We start from the raw sequence: 16,582 nt of genomic DNA on the forward strand, positions 1-16,582 counted from the left end.
GAGATCTCAATGAATGAAATATTCCAGTTGAAAATCTTTATTCATTACATAATGGAATTCTTCGAGAACAAAACAAGAATGATCTGTGTAAAGGAAAATTATCCCATGGAGGTCTGGATTTGGAATCAAACTCAAAATAAGTGGAAAATCACATTACAGGCTGATCCAACTTACGTGGAAATTCCTCAAGACAAGTCAAAATGAGGCTCAGTAGTGTGAGTGGCCTCCACATGCCTGTATGGCCTCCCTACAACACCTGGGCATGCTTCTGATGAGGCGGCGGATGTTCTCCTGAGGGATGGCCTCCCAGGCTTGGATCAAAGCATCAGTCAACTCCTGGACAGTCTGTGGTGCAACGTGTTGTTGGTGGATGAAACGAGACATGATGTCTCAGATGTGCTGGATTGGATTCAGGTATGGGGAATGGGCAGGTCAGTCCATAGCATCAATACCTTCATCATGGAAGAACTGTTGACATACTTCAGCCACATGAGGCCTGGCATTGTCCTGCATCAGAATGAACCCACTGCACCAGCATCTGGTCTCACAATGGGTCTGAAGATCTCATCCCAGTACCTAGTGGCAGTCAGGGTTCCTCTGGCTAGCACATGGAGGGCTGTGCAGCCATCCAAATAAAAGCCTCTCCATACCATCACCAAACCGATCATGCTGGAGGATGTTGCAGGCAGCATAACGTTCTCCAGGGCGTCTCCAGACTCTGTCACATGTGCTCAGTGTGAACCTGCTCTCATCCGTGAAGAGCGCCAGTGGCAAATCTGTCCATCTTAGTGTTTGCTGGCAAATGCCAATCGCCCTGCACAGTGTTGGGCTGTAAGAACAAGCCCCACTTGTGGACGTCCGGCCCTCATTCCACCCTCATGGAGTCTGTTTGAGTAGCCCCATGCATGTTAGTGGCCTGCTGGAGGTCATTTTGCAGGGTTCTGGTAGTGCTGCTCCTGTCCTTCTTTGCATGAAGGAGAAGGTCGCTGTCCTGCTGCTGGCTTATTGCCCTCTTGCAGCCCCCCCATGGCTCTGAAATCTCCTCCATGCTCTGGACACTGTGCTGACAGACACAGTAAACCTTCTTGCCACAGCTCGCATTGATGGGACATCCTGGATGAGCGGCACAATCTGAGCAACTTCAGGGGGTTGTAGACGTCACCTCACCTCTCGGGTTGAGAACACCAACTCTAAAGTAAATGCTAAAGTGACCAAAACATCAGCCAGAAAAGATGAGAAGAGAGAAATGGTCTATGGTCACCTCCTGCAGAACCACTCCTTTATAGCGGTTGTCTTGCTGATTGCCTCTCATTTTACCTGCTGTCTGTTGAATTTGCACAACAGCAGGTGAAACTGATCAACAATCAGTGTCGCCTCCCAACTGGACAGGTTGATTTCACACAACTGTGATTGATTTGTGTTGTTTAAGTGTTTCCTTTATTTTCCGAGTGGTGTATTTGTGTATCATGCACTCCTGATCAAAATCTTAAGACCAGTTCCAAAATTGCAAGAATTTGTATTTTGCACTATTGGATCGTAAAAAGGTTCTAAGATGTGCAAAAAGAAGAAATGGGAACAGGAGCCAAAACATTCTGAGCAGGCAACTTATTGAAAACAACAATTAACTGAAACAGACTGTTAATGAGGTGATCAAACAAAAAAAAAACTCAAAACAGAAGTTAAAGTGTCAAAAAAGCACTCAGTATTGAGTAGCTCCACCAACCCTGGCAGGCTGTTTGACGCCCCTCCACACCCTGAAGCTCCGTTGATCCACTGGAGGAAAATGCACCACAGATCATGATGGTGTCCCCCTCCTCTGTGCTGCGTCGAAAACATCTCAGGTGACGTCTCCTCATCATGCCAGTAATGTTGAAAGCCATCAGGACCGTCAGGGTTAAATGTGTTCTCATCAGAAAATAAAACTTTCTTGTTGTTTGGTGCTCCCTTCTAAAGTCCGAACGGACAATTTTATGGCATTGAAGGAGATGTGGCAAATCAGATCCTCCAGCTCAGTGCCGGTGAGATTTTAAGGGGTCTACCACTTGATTTTTTTTGTTCCATAACCCTCAAGATCTTTTAACAAATTCAAAATGACTGTCATACCATGGTTTCAATATATTGCCTGCTCAAAAAAGAAATAAATAAAAAATCTTCCTTCTGCACTGTGAAGCTTTACCTAAGAACCTTGTTAAGATCCGACAGTGCAAAATGCAAATTGTTACAAGTTTGTAACTGGTCTTAAGTGATTGAATCGGGAGTGTATTTACTTTGAATGTTTATAGTGTTAACGATGTATCTGATGTTATGTATTAACTGTAAAGCAGATAGAATCACTATTAAAAAAAAAAAAAAAAGGAAGATCAAAAGTCAAAACCCAACTAGAGTCACAAGATTTAAAATTTAGTGCCTCTCGTGTGTTGGTGGACTCTCAGAGGGGCTATGGAGACCATACCATAAAACTGTAAACCACAAAAAGTTCTTGTTAGAAATACTGGTCTTCAGTTTTGTTACGTTATGTGAATATAAATATAAGAGGTGGGTGAAAAACAGTATTCCAGAACACACCCCAAAAAATCTTTAAATTAGAGCTTTGATAAGACAAAGTTTGATGTTCAGAAAAATATCTCTATTTAGCAAAATGAAGAGTTATTTCAGTGCAATATAAGGATGTTTGTTTTAAGGATTTGTTTCCAGCAGGGGGAGACAAACACCATGATACTTTCTCATGAGGCCCCTCTGCCCTGGATGTTGCAGAGAAAACAGAAAACACGTTTCTGTTGCATCACTTCATTTCCCCCAGCAGTATGACGTCTGCAACCTATGAAATACAGGTTATGCAAGCAGCTGTGTGTGTTTCGGGATATTTCCTACGTGAAACGTCCAAACCAGCCTTTAAAGAAACATAGATGAATCATCATGACTCGTTCTAAGGATTCAAATTTTCTTTGCGTAATTCTGGGAAATCTCACATTGTGAAACTGTAACTAGATTTCGTGTATTGGGCATTTTCATTCTGATGACACTGCAATATAAATAAAAGTGTCATACCATTTATTCTACACACTGTTACATTGCTTGTATTATCCAACTTGACTTCTTGAATCCCTTCAGTTTTATCCAGTTTATGACAGTATGTTTAATAAATTCTGCCATCTTTTATATAACAATTGTGTTCCTTGTTTTTTGTTTGTAGCTACACAAAAGTGAAGAAAAAAAAAATCCAAAGTAAGAAATTGGGAGTTATTAAATTGATATATTAACTCATAGAGGTGAATTTGCGATTTAGTATCTCTCCTGCATACACATGAGTAAGAAAGAATCATAATAAAAACATGAAGCCAGAAGATTTAAGCAACAGTCTTGAGATAAACTACACAAACTCAGAGTAACAGAAAATGAGGCCAAAGGGGAAAAGTAAGGCTTCTTATACAAGGAAGAGGAAATAGTTTTCTCACAGGCTGAAAGACAGTAAACTGCTCCCTTTGCTGTCCTGATGAGTCCTCTTCTTCTCCAGCCAACCAGGGACCTGCATCATGAGTGAAACATAAATAACTGCAACCTGTTGGCATGTTGCACGACGCCTTCAGGTCACCACAGTTCGCTTGTTCATGGAGTGAAGGCCAGAATAGACATGGCTATTTGAAGATATTGAGCATAAACTCTCATTATATATCTTAACAAAATACCGTCAAGATGATCAACCCGTGATAAGAATAATCAATACTTGATAAGTTATCAACATCAAACAGTACTGAGGCCTCAATTGCATGAGAAGCTGATAACGGGTGATTCTTATAATTTTTCAGTAACGACAGCGAGAGAAAGAGACTGCTGAGGAAACAACTGCTGCTTGGTTTATTATTGTTGTGGTTGTTAACTCATCCTCCCATTTTCAGCTTAACATAGTTTATTTACTTGAAGTCAAATTATTAGAATTACCACGTGACAAGTCTCAGTTTGCACAATTGTTGAACTCCCTCTCTGGTATTTAGTGAATTCATCAGAAGTCAGTATCATGTCCCCAGGGGAAGGAGCTCACGAGCGAGCTGCAGGCCTTGCAGCAGGTTGCATCAGTCTTGTCAGGCCAGGCCGGTCCGTCCGTCCGCCAGTGGAGAGCGCCACCAGAGCCTGTCCCAGGATGACTAATGCAAGGTGAAACCACCAACATGCTTCAGGGTGAGGAAAAGGCTGATCTCATATTCACCAACAGCCAAGGACAAAAGTGACATAGTGTGCATATCTAAGTGTAGCTGATAGACCTTTACGGCGCAGAATCAGATGAAGGGGGCCTCGTGCAGCCTTGGCAAAAAGATAAGATTGGTTAATATGAAACTAGTCATATCGCGAAAGGGCGATACCAGGGAAAGTAGAGTTTTTCTAGCAGCCTCTGGACTTGAGCAAAAACAGACAGACACACAATAACCACTCAGACAAGTTTGTCGTTTAAAGGTTTATAAGAAAAACAATACAAAATTCTGTAGCAACGGTCATAAATGTTGCTTTACGTGAACTGCAATCATTCACATGGTACAGTAAAGTGCTTACTTTAAAATCAACTTTTTTTTTTTTAGAAAGAACGCATTCAATTGGAATTTCTTCACATTGAACACAAATGAGCTTGGGGTGGTTCAGACAGCATTTAAAGTCAGAATTCAACTGAGAAAATTAAAAGACATTTAATAAATGCATCAGTACAGACAGACGGATTCCAACTATTGCCCATGAAAACAACCATTTATAAAAACATTTTCCCCCAATGTCACTGGATTGTAAATGCTTTCGCCTGTGGGCTACATTCAAATTGTGGGGAGGCTGACACTGCCCATTTGACTGAATGACTGAGATTTAACACTTTCTTACTTCAAAATGACATACAATAGAAAAGTCAAGAGGATATCACTTTGTTCCTCCCCTCCTCCACCTAAGCAAAAAGCAATTGCTATTCTACAGAGTAGAAATGGTTATAACCCACCCCCCCCCCCGCCCAAAAAAAACCAAAACAAAACTCATCATGACCGAGTATGGCCAGAGTGGGTTTTTTTTTTTTTTAGGCTCCATCTCCGTTAAAAAAAAAAAAAAAAAAGGGGGCTCACTTATGCGATGGTCAGACAAGGAGATAAAGGCAAAAATACTGAACTGTATTGGTAGTTTCATAAAACCCACGATTGCCTTGATCAGCTTAATGCTTTGAGATTAATGACAGCAACGTAGTTTTCCCAGAATGGAGAAGAAACAGCTGCATACACAAATTCAAGTAAGTCTTATTATAAGACATAAAACCCCATAAGGATGTATGTGTAGAATATTTTTTTTTAGAACTATTACAGTGTCCCATCATCAGCATGAACATGGTTGATCAATAACAATTTCTGAGTACCGTCGTTGCAGTGGCGGCAACGGGACAGAAACAATCTGAAGATATCCACTTGTCACTGCGATGCGAGAAGATCACACGAGTACGACTTGGAACACGTTTGGTGAAATGGCTACAGTGCCGTGGAACCAAATCACCAGTCCATTACCTTTCAGCTTCAGAATGAGTTTAATTTAATATGATGAACAAAAAAAAAAAAAAACAAACAGTATTGCCAACTCTTAAGAGATAAAAAAAATTTAAAAATAAAACCTCAATTTCTGTGGGCACGTGCGCTTAAGATCAACTCAAAACTCTCACCTCATACTCTGAACTTGCCCAAAAAAAAACAAACAAAAAAAAAAAAAACTTTACAACATTCTAAAAATAAAATATATGGTGTTTCGCCTGAACAACACCATATATATATATATACATATATATATATAAAAAAAAAAAAAAAAAAAGTTGAACAGCTAGACGGGGGGGATAAAAGAAAATGAGTGTGACACATTGGCATGGAGTTTTCAAACATTAAAAATGAAGTAAACTTATTACGGCAAAACTTCTGTGGAGGACTTGTTGAATTTCATGGAATGTTTATTAGAAGTTTTTCTTTTTAATATAATCAAATTTAATGATGAATGACTAATTGTAATAAATCTGGAAGGGGTGCGTCTCAATCGGAACACCATAATGTGCTTTTAGAACTGACGAGAGATTTTAAACTTTACTGCCAAAACCTGAAAAAAAAAAAAAAAAAAAAAAAAAAAAAAAGTGATGCATGAGTCTAGCTGTAGAAATAAAAAAAATAAAATATATATATATTCCAAAAAAATATATATATTTGCAGCTTGGGAACATGTCATGGATTGTTTACAATCACGATACAAAAGAAAAGCGAATCTTTGATGAAGAGTCCCTCGCCACATAGTGGACCACATGGTCCGCACCAGGCACAGACAGCATTGGCTTACAGCCCTTCCAACCTCCTACACTGAATCCCTTCAAGACAGGAACAGCCTTCATCTTGGCATATTGCATAAGCTTGTATGCATCTGCTGACAAGCATATCATGCAAATACATACAGGCAAAGAGAACATTCCGGATAACTTAATTCACAGTGGATCAAGTTGTAACGTGGGAGCAGCACAACAGGTTGTCCTTTGGTGTCTGAGCTTACTTTTGAAAATAAGGTTCCAATTTCTTCTAAACTCTGTTGTACGGAAAAACATAAATTACAAAATACTTCTCTCTCTCTCTCTCTTTCTGAAATCATTACCTGACCCCCCCTCCCCCAACCTGGACATGCACACATTTGTGGTTGCTATAATGCAAGTCCTGTGCTGATGTGCTTCAGAAGTGCTGCAGAAGGGCAGAAGGCATTTAGAGGAAGGGGCCACAAGCAGCATCTCCCTTCTTAAGTAGGCAAGAAAGCCTGAATACCAAAGGAACCAAGGCCAACTCGAACCAGAGAGAGGGGGTCAAAACTAGGGAGGGAGAGCCTCGGGGCAGTCTTGGATTTGGACTTGAATGTTAACACATGGTGGGAATTCAGGGTCAGCAGATTTCAGGCGCAGTCTCCTACAATGACAAGAGGAGCCAGGAGCTGGCGAAGCTCCGCAGCAGAGACGGGCCCCCCACTTGGCTGGGTGCTTCGCTGTCTGCGCCTGGCCAGCTTAGAGTTGGAAGGAGGAAAGAGGCGCACTGAAGAGCCAGACGTGGTAACAAACTGGACTTCCTGATGCTGCTGGTCTTCCATTCCATCCTGCTCAGCCAGCTGACGGTTCACAGCCATAGCCTTGTCTGCGAAGAACGTCAGATCCCTGGTTCTGCTGGTTCTGATAGACAACAACAAAAAACAAAAGTTTTAAAAATTGTTGTCCAAAGTACATGTAGGAGACAGCGTTAATCGTCTCTAACTTGGACAACTTAAACTTCTTACCTCTGATGTAGGATGGAAGTTGGCAAAGTGTCTGAGGCACCCTGGGTAATAAAGGAAGACATGTCTTAATTAGCCACAATGCTCTCAACCCAACCAATACTTCTAGGTTTGATCTCAGACATAGAGGGGACTTTATGGCTTCAAACTTACCCCCTGCACCCATGGGTGCTGCAGCACCTGGCTGGCACTCAGACGATTTTTGGCATCCCTGACCAGTAGTTTGGATATCAGGTCTTTGGCACTTGAGGAGATGTGAGCCCAGTCTTTCTCTGGAAACTCGTATTTTCCTTCCTGGATACTCTCAAATAAAGTGTTCTTTAAAGAAAAAAAAAAAAAGACATCAGTTACAAAGTATTGCTTCCTTGTCTTCAGTCAAGGTCAAGACTCAGGCCTTGAACTCTGGGCAGAATAAATGGGTTCGGTTTACCTGGCAGGTGTGGCAGGGCTCACCCAGTTCCCAGCCACAGTCGCCGCCACAGCGGCCAACAAATGGTGGGTAGCCACTCAACATTATGTAGAGGATGACGCCCAGGCTCCAGAGGTCACAGCGCTTGTCATAAATTGTAGCCTCTTCACTGAAGGCCTCAACAACCTCAGGTGCCATGTACTCTGCGGAGCCACACTGAAAAGACAAATGGGAAAATACCAGTTGGTCAACTGTAGGAATGAGGTGGAAGTAAAGCAGAAGGTTTATAGCAGAGGAGGGCTTAGACCAAAAACTATTTTTTGACTTCATCCTCACCCCCCCCCCCCCAGCTCAATCTTGTTTTAGTGTGAACACTTTGGGGACCATTCTTGAGGCGTTCCATGGGACAGTTGCATGTTGCAGCCTTTTAGAAACGGTCGCACAGATTTTCTTAGTCTGTTCAGGACTCGGGAGTTGGAACGCGGCGATACGAGGCCAGTGAGTGCAGAGTGTGAGTCACTGCTTTGACCATTGAGGCAAAATAGGCTGAGGGCAAGGATAGGCTCAGCCCTGTCAGTACTTTGTTATGTACTGCTAAAAGAAATTGGGCCAAACACTGAGCAGGGAAAGAGGATTGGCTATCCCACAGAGGACGAGACTAGGCTGATTACATAATACGGAAACAAACACCAGTTTTAATACTGTACAAATAGGGTGGGGGGGGGGGGAGCAGGTTGCTAGTTCAGCACGACACAGATGTTTCCTTTGCTCAGAAGCATCATTGATACTGCCGTTACAAAGACGACATTTTACACATGCTTAGCAAAACAAGGATGTCCTGACCGCAGCATGTCCTTGGGTAGTTTTATTCCATTTTGTTCACAAAGACCAATATTCTTGCTTAGATCACTGAAATCATGTTTACAATCAGCAGGCATCGATTGTGTCCCTGTACCATATACCAGCTGTCTCCAACGCCGCCTCCAGCCTGCTTCACCCTTATGTAATGATATTCACTGCACAGGAATCTCATCTCAGACAAAGCTGCTTCTGTGTGAGAGAAAGCCCCCCAACCCCCATCTTTCCAGCACCACCATGTCTGGGGCAACTGCTTGCATGGACAGCATGCAGGATTTAGGCCAATGCAGCTGCCACAGAAATGCTAAATGCACAGCAACAGCAGTGTTTACCAATCTAGGAGTCCTGCACTAAAGTAAAGAGAAAATAATGTTGCCAAAAACAAGCGAGTACAATCTTTTTCAAATGGCCCAAGCAAGTCCAAAGGTCGGACAGGAGGCATGTCAAAACAACAAGCCCTAAATCTCAACACAAATTCATCCTTCCCTTCGAAAACTCCCATCAGTAATAACCTCCATAAAACTTCAGCAAGAAGCAGATAGCTGCTAATCAGCTGCCGTCACTGCAGGATTTGTTGGCGTCACAACCCGGGGCTTTCCTGATAACACGTGACTAGTCAGGCCATACCAACATTAGTGAGGACACATGCGCAGACACCGCGGCTATTTGTAAACGACAGGATAATCAGAATTAACTTGGATGAAGTGGGTCTCTTCTGTATACATACACCTATACCTTGATCTGTAGCAGGAACAAGCAAGAGAAGCAGTTTCCTGCATTAAATCTCTCGGCTGCTTGCATGGACATGTCACCATGTTGCAATTCCCAACTCTGCCCGACTGTGGCACACATGTCTTGACATTTGAACGGCAAGTTTCATTTAATGAGGAGCAGACACGTGTGCAGCGATACTAATGGTCTAAAGTTAGCTTTTCCTAGAAAGAGAGGCCCCTCCTCTTGCAGCACTACATGTCTGAGTGTTACCAATTGAAATTAAATTAAATGTGCTTAAACAGAACCAGTAACATCACAAGCATTCTGCACACACACACACTCATATTGTGCAACTGTAGGAATGTGGGTAAGGGGGTGGGATTATGGGGCAGAGCGAGAGAGCCAATAGTGAGATGAAAAGCAGATAACATTGTTCCTGTGATCACAGCAAGAAAACAAGCTCGTGCGCATGAGCAGAATGGAGCGTGTGGACCTCCCAGTTACCCTCCCCCTCCCACAAGTCGGAGCCAATCACATCGCAGTTGCTAGGCGTAAGGGAAACGACAAAAATTTCCAGAACAAATCTTATGCACAGCCTTTGTATGAAGGACATAAAAAATGCGCGGATAAGCACAAGTGTGGTTGGGGCCGCTGGGCGGGGCCTGTGCTCAGGGAGTGGGTGGATGTTTTTTCTTTCATACCACAGAGAAAAAAGGGAAATGAGCAAGAGCCTGTGTGTTTTGCTTCCAGTGGAACTTCATAGTACAGCACATGCAGCCTTGCAGAAGTCATACAATCTTCCCAGCAGTATTACATTCCAAGACGATCACACCATGTTCTGCCTTCAGGCATCAATTTGTCTCACCTTGAAAATACAGAATCTCTTACTTCAACAAGAGTTCATTTAGAGGCAAGCCATTTCAAATAGGATAAACTAACTCACAACACCAGTACAACAAACCTAAAGCTATTCTGACTGCAGACTGAACACACGACACCGCTTGGCCTCACAGCTATTCAGAAAATTGAGGGATGGGCTCTATATCTATTATTTCTGCAAAAGGCAGATGAAGTTTCCAGTGCTGAACCCCCCCCCCCCCACCCCACTCACATTTCTACAGGCTAAACTGCAATCCTTCACCTGCTGTGGACCATCTCTATGGCTTACCAGACAGAGAACAGGCAGACTATTTGAGTTGATGTGAAGAGAACGCTTGCCATCTAAACTTTACCATTTCCCTTTGAGGTTGCGAGTATCCAGACTTTTTGGACAGATTTCAGAGGCATCGCTTTGTGTTGTGATGCCAGCAGGACGGTTGAGCAATCGTAACCCCAAAACCCGGGTTCCTAAATATTTGCACATGATAAGTAACAGGACGTTAACAGTAAACCAACTGATATCTTTCCCAGTGTTGCTGATATCTCTGCTTGATAAAAGGAATGCGGCACTTGGACAACCAGGAAGCAATCTCTGCCATTAGGGAGACGGGGCAACAAAACATTTTTAGCCGAGAGCCAATGAGTGAGGCGTCCTTCAGTTACCACCAGGGAATTGCCTAATAGGTTATCACCCCTACTCAACTTGGACATGAACACAGTTTAATGAAAACTGTTTCATTATCCACAAGAAGACAAATCACAAGACAGAAGATGAACGGTTCCTCACATTTAGTTTCCACCATACACAATCCACTTAAAAACACCTCTGCTTATAATGGAACTTGAAAGATTTCAAAAACACTGCGGACTTACAGGAGTCAGAAGTTCAGGTGTGGAAATGGGCGAGCTGTCACTGTTCAGCTTAATCCCACTGCCCAAGTCAAAGTCGCAGATCTTGACTGGGGAAATCTGAGAGAGAAAGAGGACAATAACAATAAGTCTACTTTTTTGTTTGACTCCTTTTAAAAACGAAGAATAAAAAAAAAAAAAAAACACACCACTGGTGCCAGGCTGATATCACATCACATCAGCAGTAAACTTACCTTGTCCTCACTTTTACAGAGAATGTTTTCAGGTTTCAGGTCTCGATGTGCCATTCCTGAGAATGAAAGTAAACCCAATTTGTTTCATTAGATTTAGTCCGGGAGAAAGAATTAGAAACTATTTTGTGTCAGTTTGTCCATAACATAAGTCTTGAAGAACTGAACTACTATCCGTTACAACTAATGTAAAAACAGTTAAAAATGTGACAGAAAGAGAAAAACCAGTATCCTACAGAACAAACATCCCCAAGGTTGTAGTACCTCGAGGGCAAAGAGGAAAAGTAAAATAACTCTCTGTACAAATCGTCTTACCTTTGTTGTGCAGGAAGTCTAAAGCGCTGGCGATGTCCTGCACGACAACACTTGCTTCCTGCTCACTGAAGTGCCGTCTCTTGTGAATGTGTGCCAAGATTGAACCTAACAGTGAAGGGAAAAAAAATAAAAATAGATCATCAGATCCATTGACGCTGAACTTGCTTCCACTGAATGTTTTCTTGCACACACACACAGATAACCGACTAGGGAATACAGAAAAGATGCACGAGCTCCAAGATTGCTCAGAGTAAATAGTTTTGAGAACAACATCCAGAAACACTGACCTCCTCGGAGCTTTTCAAACACCAGGTAGAATTTGTCTTCTTCTTCAAAGAACTCGACCAGCTCAAGTATGTTGCTGCAGAAAAGAAGAAAATAAAAAAGGGACGAAGTCAGCAATAACACTTCACAAACTGGGCCACACAGTCTGCAAGGCTATCCATGTACCTTTGTCAGGTGGTGTTATCTTTGATATGAGACCAAAACATTACCTGTGTCCCTGGCACTGGTAGAGCATCTCAACCTCCCGGAACACACGGCTCCGGCTATGACCTGGTCTTTTCTCAATGATCTGGAACAGAACATTTCAGATGAGACACGTCTAACAATACACCAATGAACATTTGAGACAGTGGCATTAAGGTCTTCAGAAGAAAAAGGGCAAAGGACAATAAAAAAAAATTAAAAATTAAAGGCTGAGCATACTTGCTCGAGTTAAATATTTGTGCCATTGCCCCCCCCCCCCCCCCCCCACAGTGCACTCAGCAGAAAAGCCCACAAAGGTGTGGGGTAAAGAATAGTGCCCTCTGACTTTCTTCCAGACCAGACACATTTTCATTCTTGCCACCCTTTGACACAGTTACAAAGATAGGTCGAACCTACTTTCCGAACAGCCTGCCAAAAGGATAGTCCAAGAATGGAAAATAACTCACAAGATTTATAATTACTCTAAATGTATGACCCATATTTAAAATCGCGAGTAGCCATTTAAATAAGAAAAAAAAAATCCCCTGCATCTCTAGAGCAAAATCAAAATTGTTTACAATAACAGAAAACACTTTCTAAAAATAACTTCAATCTGCCTGGAACTACATCACCGAGGGGCCACCAGCTGCACGATGCCCAGCCAAGAGAGACAGAGTGATTGCTGACACCAAAGCAAAAGGCTTGAATTTTCTAGCCCTGGTTAGTTATTGTTTACTTGGAGGCCGTGCATACTTCTCTTCCTGGTGGCTATTGAAACCCACAGGGGCCAGAGATGCAGTGTGTCTGGGATTAGTGTGCGGTCCAAAGCCTATGCACTGTTCTAGACCAATTCAGCAGCAGTAATACCTCTCAGCCAACTCCGATTCTCTTGCTCACAACCGAATATTACCAGCCAACATTTAGAGATTCAGATAGAGAAACTGTAAACTGGTATATCCATCACAACCCCCAGGAAGGCAGGCACTTGTCTGCAAAGAGCTACATTTGTGGTCGTTTATGAAAGTCACAACCACAGCCTGCGGAAAAGCAAAGTCTTGCTTAATTACTCTGCAGGTTCATACATCAGGCTCGGATTGTGAAATAATCACTTTAAACACAAGGATTTTTCCTCGGAGCCCACAGATAGGCACACGCCACAAAAGCTTGTGTCTGCAATTACAACACAAGGAGCCCACACATGCAGCTCATCTCCACCCTGCCATGTCTGGGGGGAGGGGAGAGACGGGACATCTGGCAGAAGCAGACAGGCCCCTCAAACTCTCAAAAGACCTCCAATAACAACCGACATCAACGCCTCCTTCCTCAGAAAGCCACATCCCAAGGGATCTATTCAGCCACCCTGTGGTAAAGGACCCCAATAGACACCTCTACAGCAGTCTGCTTCCCCCCCCACCCAGCAAGAATTATTCAAGTTTGGACACAATTAAACTGAAAATATAACTTTATATTGTACACTCCTGCTGTGAAAGATTTGCAATGTCCAAGATATGTATTCACATGCCACACCCCGCTTGGAACCAGAAAGATAAAAAAGTTTAACTGTATCGAGCAAGAACAAAGCAGTGTAAACACTGTAGGTCACAACCCTCCATCATTGCTCCTCCTTCCTGTCTCGGGGTTTTTTGTTTTGGCACAGTTGGCAGTACACAATGTTCTCACTACAGCGTCCTCTGTAGGCAATACCAGTAAAGAAAAGGGGAGGTCAATTCCCTCCCAGCGTTCTGATAGGCGGACAAATGTGAAAACAGTGAGGGGGGATGTGCCTGCTCACAGGAGCTTGTGCTGCACACTGAAAAAAAAAAAAAAAAAAAAAAGAAAGAAAGGAAAGGAAAAAAAAGTGCAGCAGTAGCACAACAGTGTAAAGCATGCCGACACCAACAATAGAAAGCTGAAGTTTTAAAAAGGGAAAAAACAAGCATGCAGAGACAAGACAGATTTCAAAAAATAAAAATGGCTACGCAAGAGGAGGACCATAACCCATATTTACTATGTTTTATGTTAAAAGCAATCTCTTACCTTGACAGCGTATTCTTTGTTGGTGATGAGGTTGATGCATGTTTGCACCCTGGCATAAGCACCTTCACCAAGTACCTCTTCCTGCAAACTGTAAACATCTGTGACAAAAAAGAGCAAGTCAGGAAAATACTTGCAAGTCAATAGTTTCACATTTAGCAAGAACTTTAAAAGTACGTCAAATTAAAAGCCCATACCTTCAAATCGTCCAGAAAAACTGTCAGTTGCACGACAGCGCTTTTTCTTCTTGTTTCTTTTCTTGGCATCAGGGATGTCAATAGGCTGGCTGGAAGGCATGTCTGCCAAAATAATAGGCACATTTAGATTTAAATAAGTTAGTGAAGCAAAACTCAAATACCAGGGGGGGGGGGGGGGGGGGGGGAATGAGTGCAATCAGACATAGTCACAAACAATACATTTACCAAATTGGTGAAAGGCAGAAGCAGGTTAAAAAAAACATTTCACTCACCATGTCTTGAGGAGGAATCAAAATTAAATGAATCAAGATGATTGGATCCGTTTTTGGTGAAGTCTTCCGATTGGAAAGGATTCTGGCCCTAAGGAGTAATAAATAGGGTTGTTACGATATGCAATCTCAAAAGTGAACTATTAAACCAGGAGGATCAGTCAGAACTGATAAAAGCATTTGTTATCCCACTTCCTGCACCTATAAACCAATGGTAAGATACAGTAACCCAGCAAACGGATGGAAAGGTTTCAAAAATAATCAACACAATGCCAAAGTCCACAAAGATCACGACATTAATTCTCGCACAATGGATGAGGCATACTTCTAGCAAGCCAGTGCCACTTTCACCGCAGCAATTCTTTAACTTTCTAAAGTCACATGTTAATACGATGTCGTTCTTAGCGATACGTACACGTGCGGACAAGTCATATGGCACATTTGTCGGCCATCAGGTGTGGGAGAGCAACAGATGTGTTTATATATAGCGGGGGTAAGTCGCTATGTACATGCTGACAGACATGCTCTGATTACAGAGGACCCCCACCACCACCACCACCAAAAGACCCGAGAAGCAGCTGTGCGTCTCCCATCAACTGTGTTCTGGCTCACCTTGAAAGAGCGGTGGAATCCAGTGACTTCTGTGATCTTGTTTTGGACCATTTTGGGGGTGATATGCAGCGGCAGTGGCGTTTGGTTTGGGGGGGGTGTCAATATGGACTTCTCCAAAACAAAAAGTCGTTTCAGAGAGTGTCACAAGTGAACACACTGCGCTGGCAGCAGAGGTTAGTCCAGCAGGTTAAACGGGAGACCTGTATGCAAACACACAATTAAAAACTAATTATACGGATAGAAAAAATAAATAAACCAACCAGTATTCCTTTATAACGATTATAAAAAAAAAAGGAGCATGTAGGCAAGAGCAGGCCTGTTTAAATTTACGTTTCGGAGTCAAAACCATTGCAGTAAAACTAGTAACAGCTGAATGTAGCAGGGACTGCGGCAGTTAAACACTAAGGACACTGGCGTTTAGGCAGCTTTAAAACAAGTCAGACGATTTAATTAGTAAATTCATTTCGATTTTCACTTTGAGATTAGTTAATCCTAAATTACGAAAATTTGACAAGATCGATGCCGTAATGACTCAAGTATCTTCTATCTGTATCTAAAACAGACGGGTGTGTGCACCATCATACAGGGATTGGAGGATATAAGAGACATTGGAGTTTTATGCAGTACAGGGAGAGTAAATTGATTTAGATTTAGTTCGAGAAACAAACGAAAACGAATTTCTAAACACGTACAGCTCTTTGGACCATCAGTCCAGCTTTGTCTGGACCAGCTAATTGTTCAACCATGACGTGAAAAGACTTACTTAGTATGCCATAAATATCCCCTTTCTCGAGTTCCTATATATATATATACGTTTGTTTGTTTGTTATTTACACAAAATAGCCGCATAAAAGCGTCACAACAGCAACATGAAAGACGTAACGTTTTCCCATAATCGCTGAATCATAGACTAAATGATAGGCTTGTAAAGCGACCACCCCCGTTATCCAGCTTTAGCTTCGTTGCTCAGGCTAAAACACGAAAACGTTGCATTTCGGGGCGACAAACGTTTAAAAGGAAGCTGCGTTATTATCAGGGTAGGAATCAGAAAAGAAAAAGGAAAAAAAAGACAGCGGCCCGTGACGCCAACTCGCTCGGAGCTAGCATTCATGAGCTCCGCAGTGGCAGCAATCACTGCACGAGCGTTATGACAGTTACGCGTTATAGCTAATGATACCGTAACGCTCCCGCAAAACAAACCATTACCGCCAGGCACAGCATATACATCTTTAAGGTAGTTTACGTACTCACCCCGTTATTAATTTAATAGCTCCAGTGTTGATAATAGAGAGCTCCGGTCGATGTGGAGGGGGCCGTCTAATCGGTGGTGCGCTGATGGTGGCGAGCAGTGACGTGGGTGGTTATAAATGTTCCTGACAGGCTCCGCCCACCACAAGGCTGCGTCAACAAACCTAGAGACGTCACGTGTTT

At 42.6% G+C, this 16,582-nt stretch overlaps 1 protein-coding gene across 1 annotated transcript; it reads right to left on the minus strand.

The window, feature by feature from the left end:
- Positions 1–6,596: 6,596 nt before the first annotated feature.
- On the minus strand, positions 6,597–16,491 carry mknk2b (MAPK interacting serine/threonine kinase 2b). Its single transcript, XM_080473446.1, has 14 exons — positions 16,403–16,491; positions 15,152–15,351; positions 14,543–14,630; positions 14,271–14,372; positions 14,077–14,174; positions 12,066–12,145; positions 11,859–11,932; positions 11,572–11,676; positions 11,260–11,315; positions 11,030–11,125; positions 7,727–7,921; positions 7,450–7,614; positions 7,300–7,340; positions 6,597–7,195 (listed from the first exon to the last, which is right to left on the minus strand). Exons 2-14 carry the CDS (start codon positions 15,200–15,202, stop codon positions 6,925–6,927), a joined length of 1,422 nt encoding a protein of 473 aa, XP_080329572.1. The 5' UTR covers positions 15,203–15,351; positions 16,403–16,491; the 3' UTR covers positions 6,597–6,924.
- Between the last annotated feature and the right edge of the window lie 91 nt (positions 16,492–16,582).

The sequence above is a fragment of the Lipophrys pholis genome (genome assembly GCF_963383615.2).
Source record: "Lipophrys pholis genome assembly, chromosome: 10".
Classification (NCBI taxonomy): Eukaryota; Metazoa; Chordata; class Actinopteri; order Blenniiformes; family Blenniidae; genus Lipophrys; species Lipophrys pholis.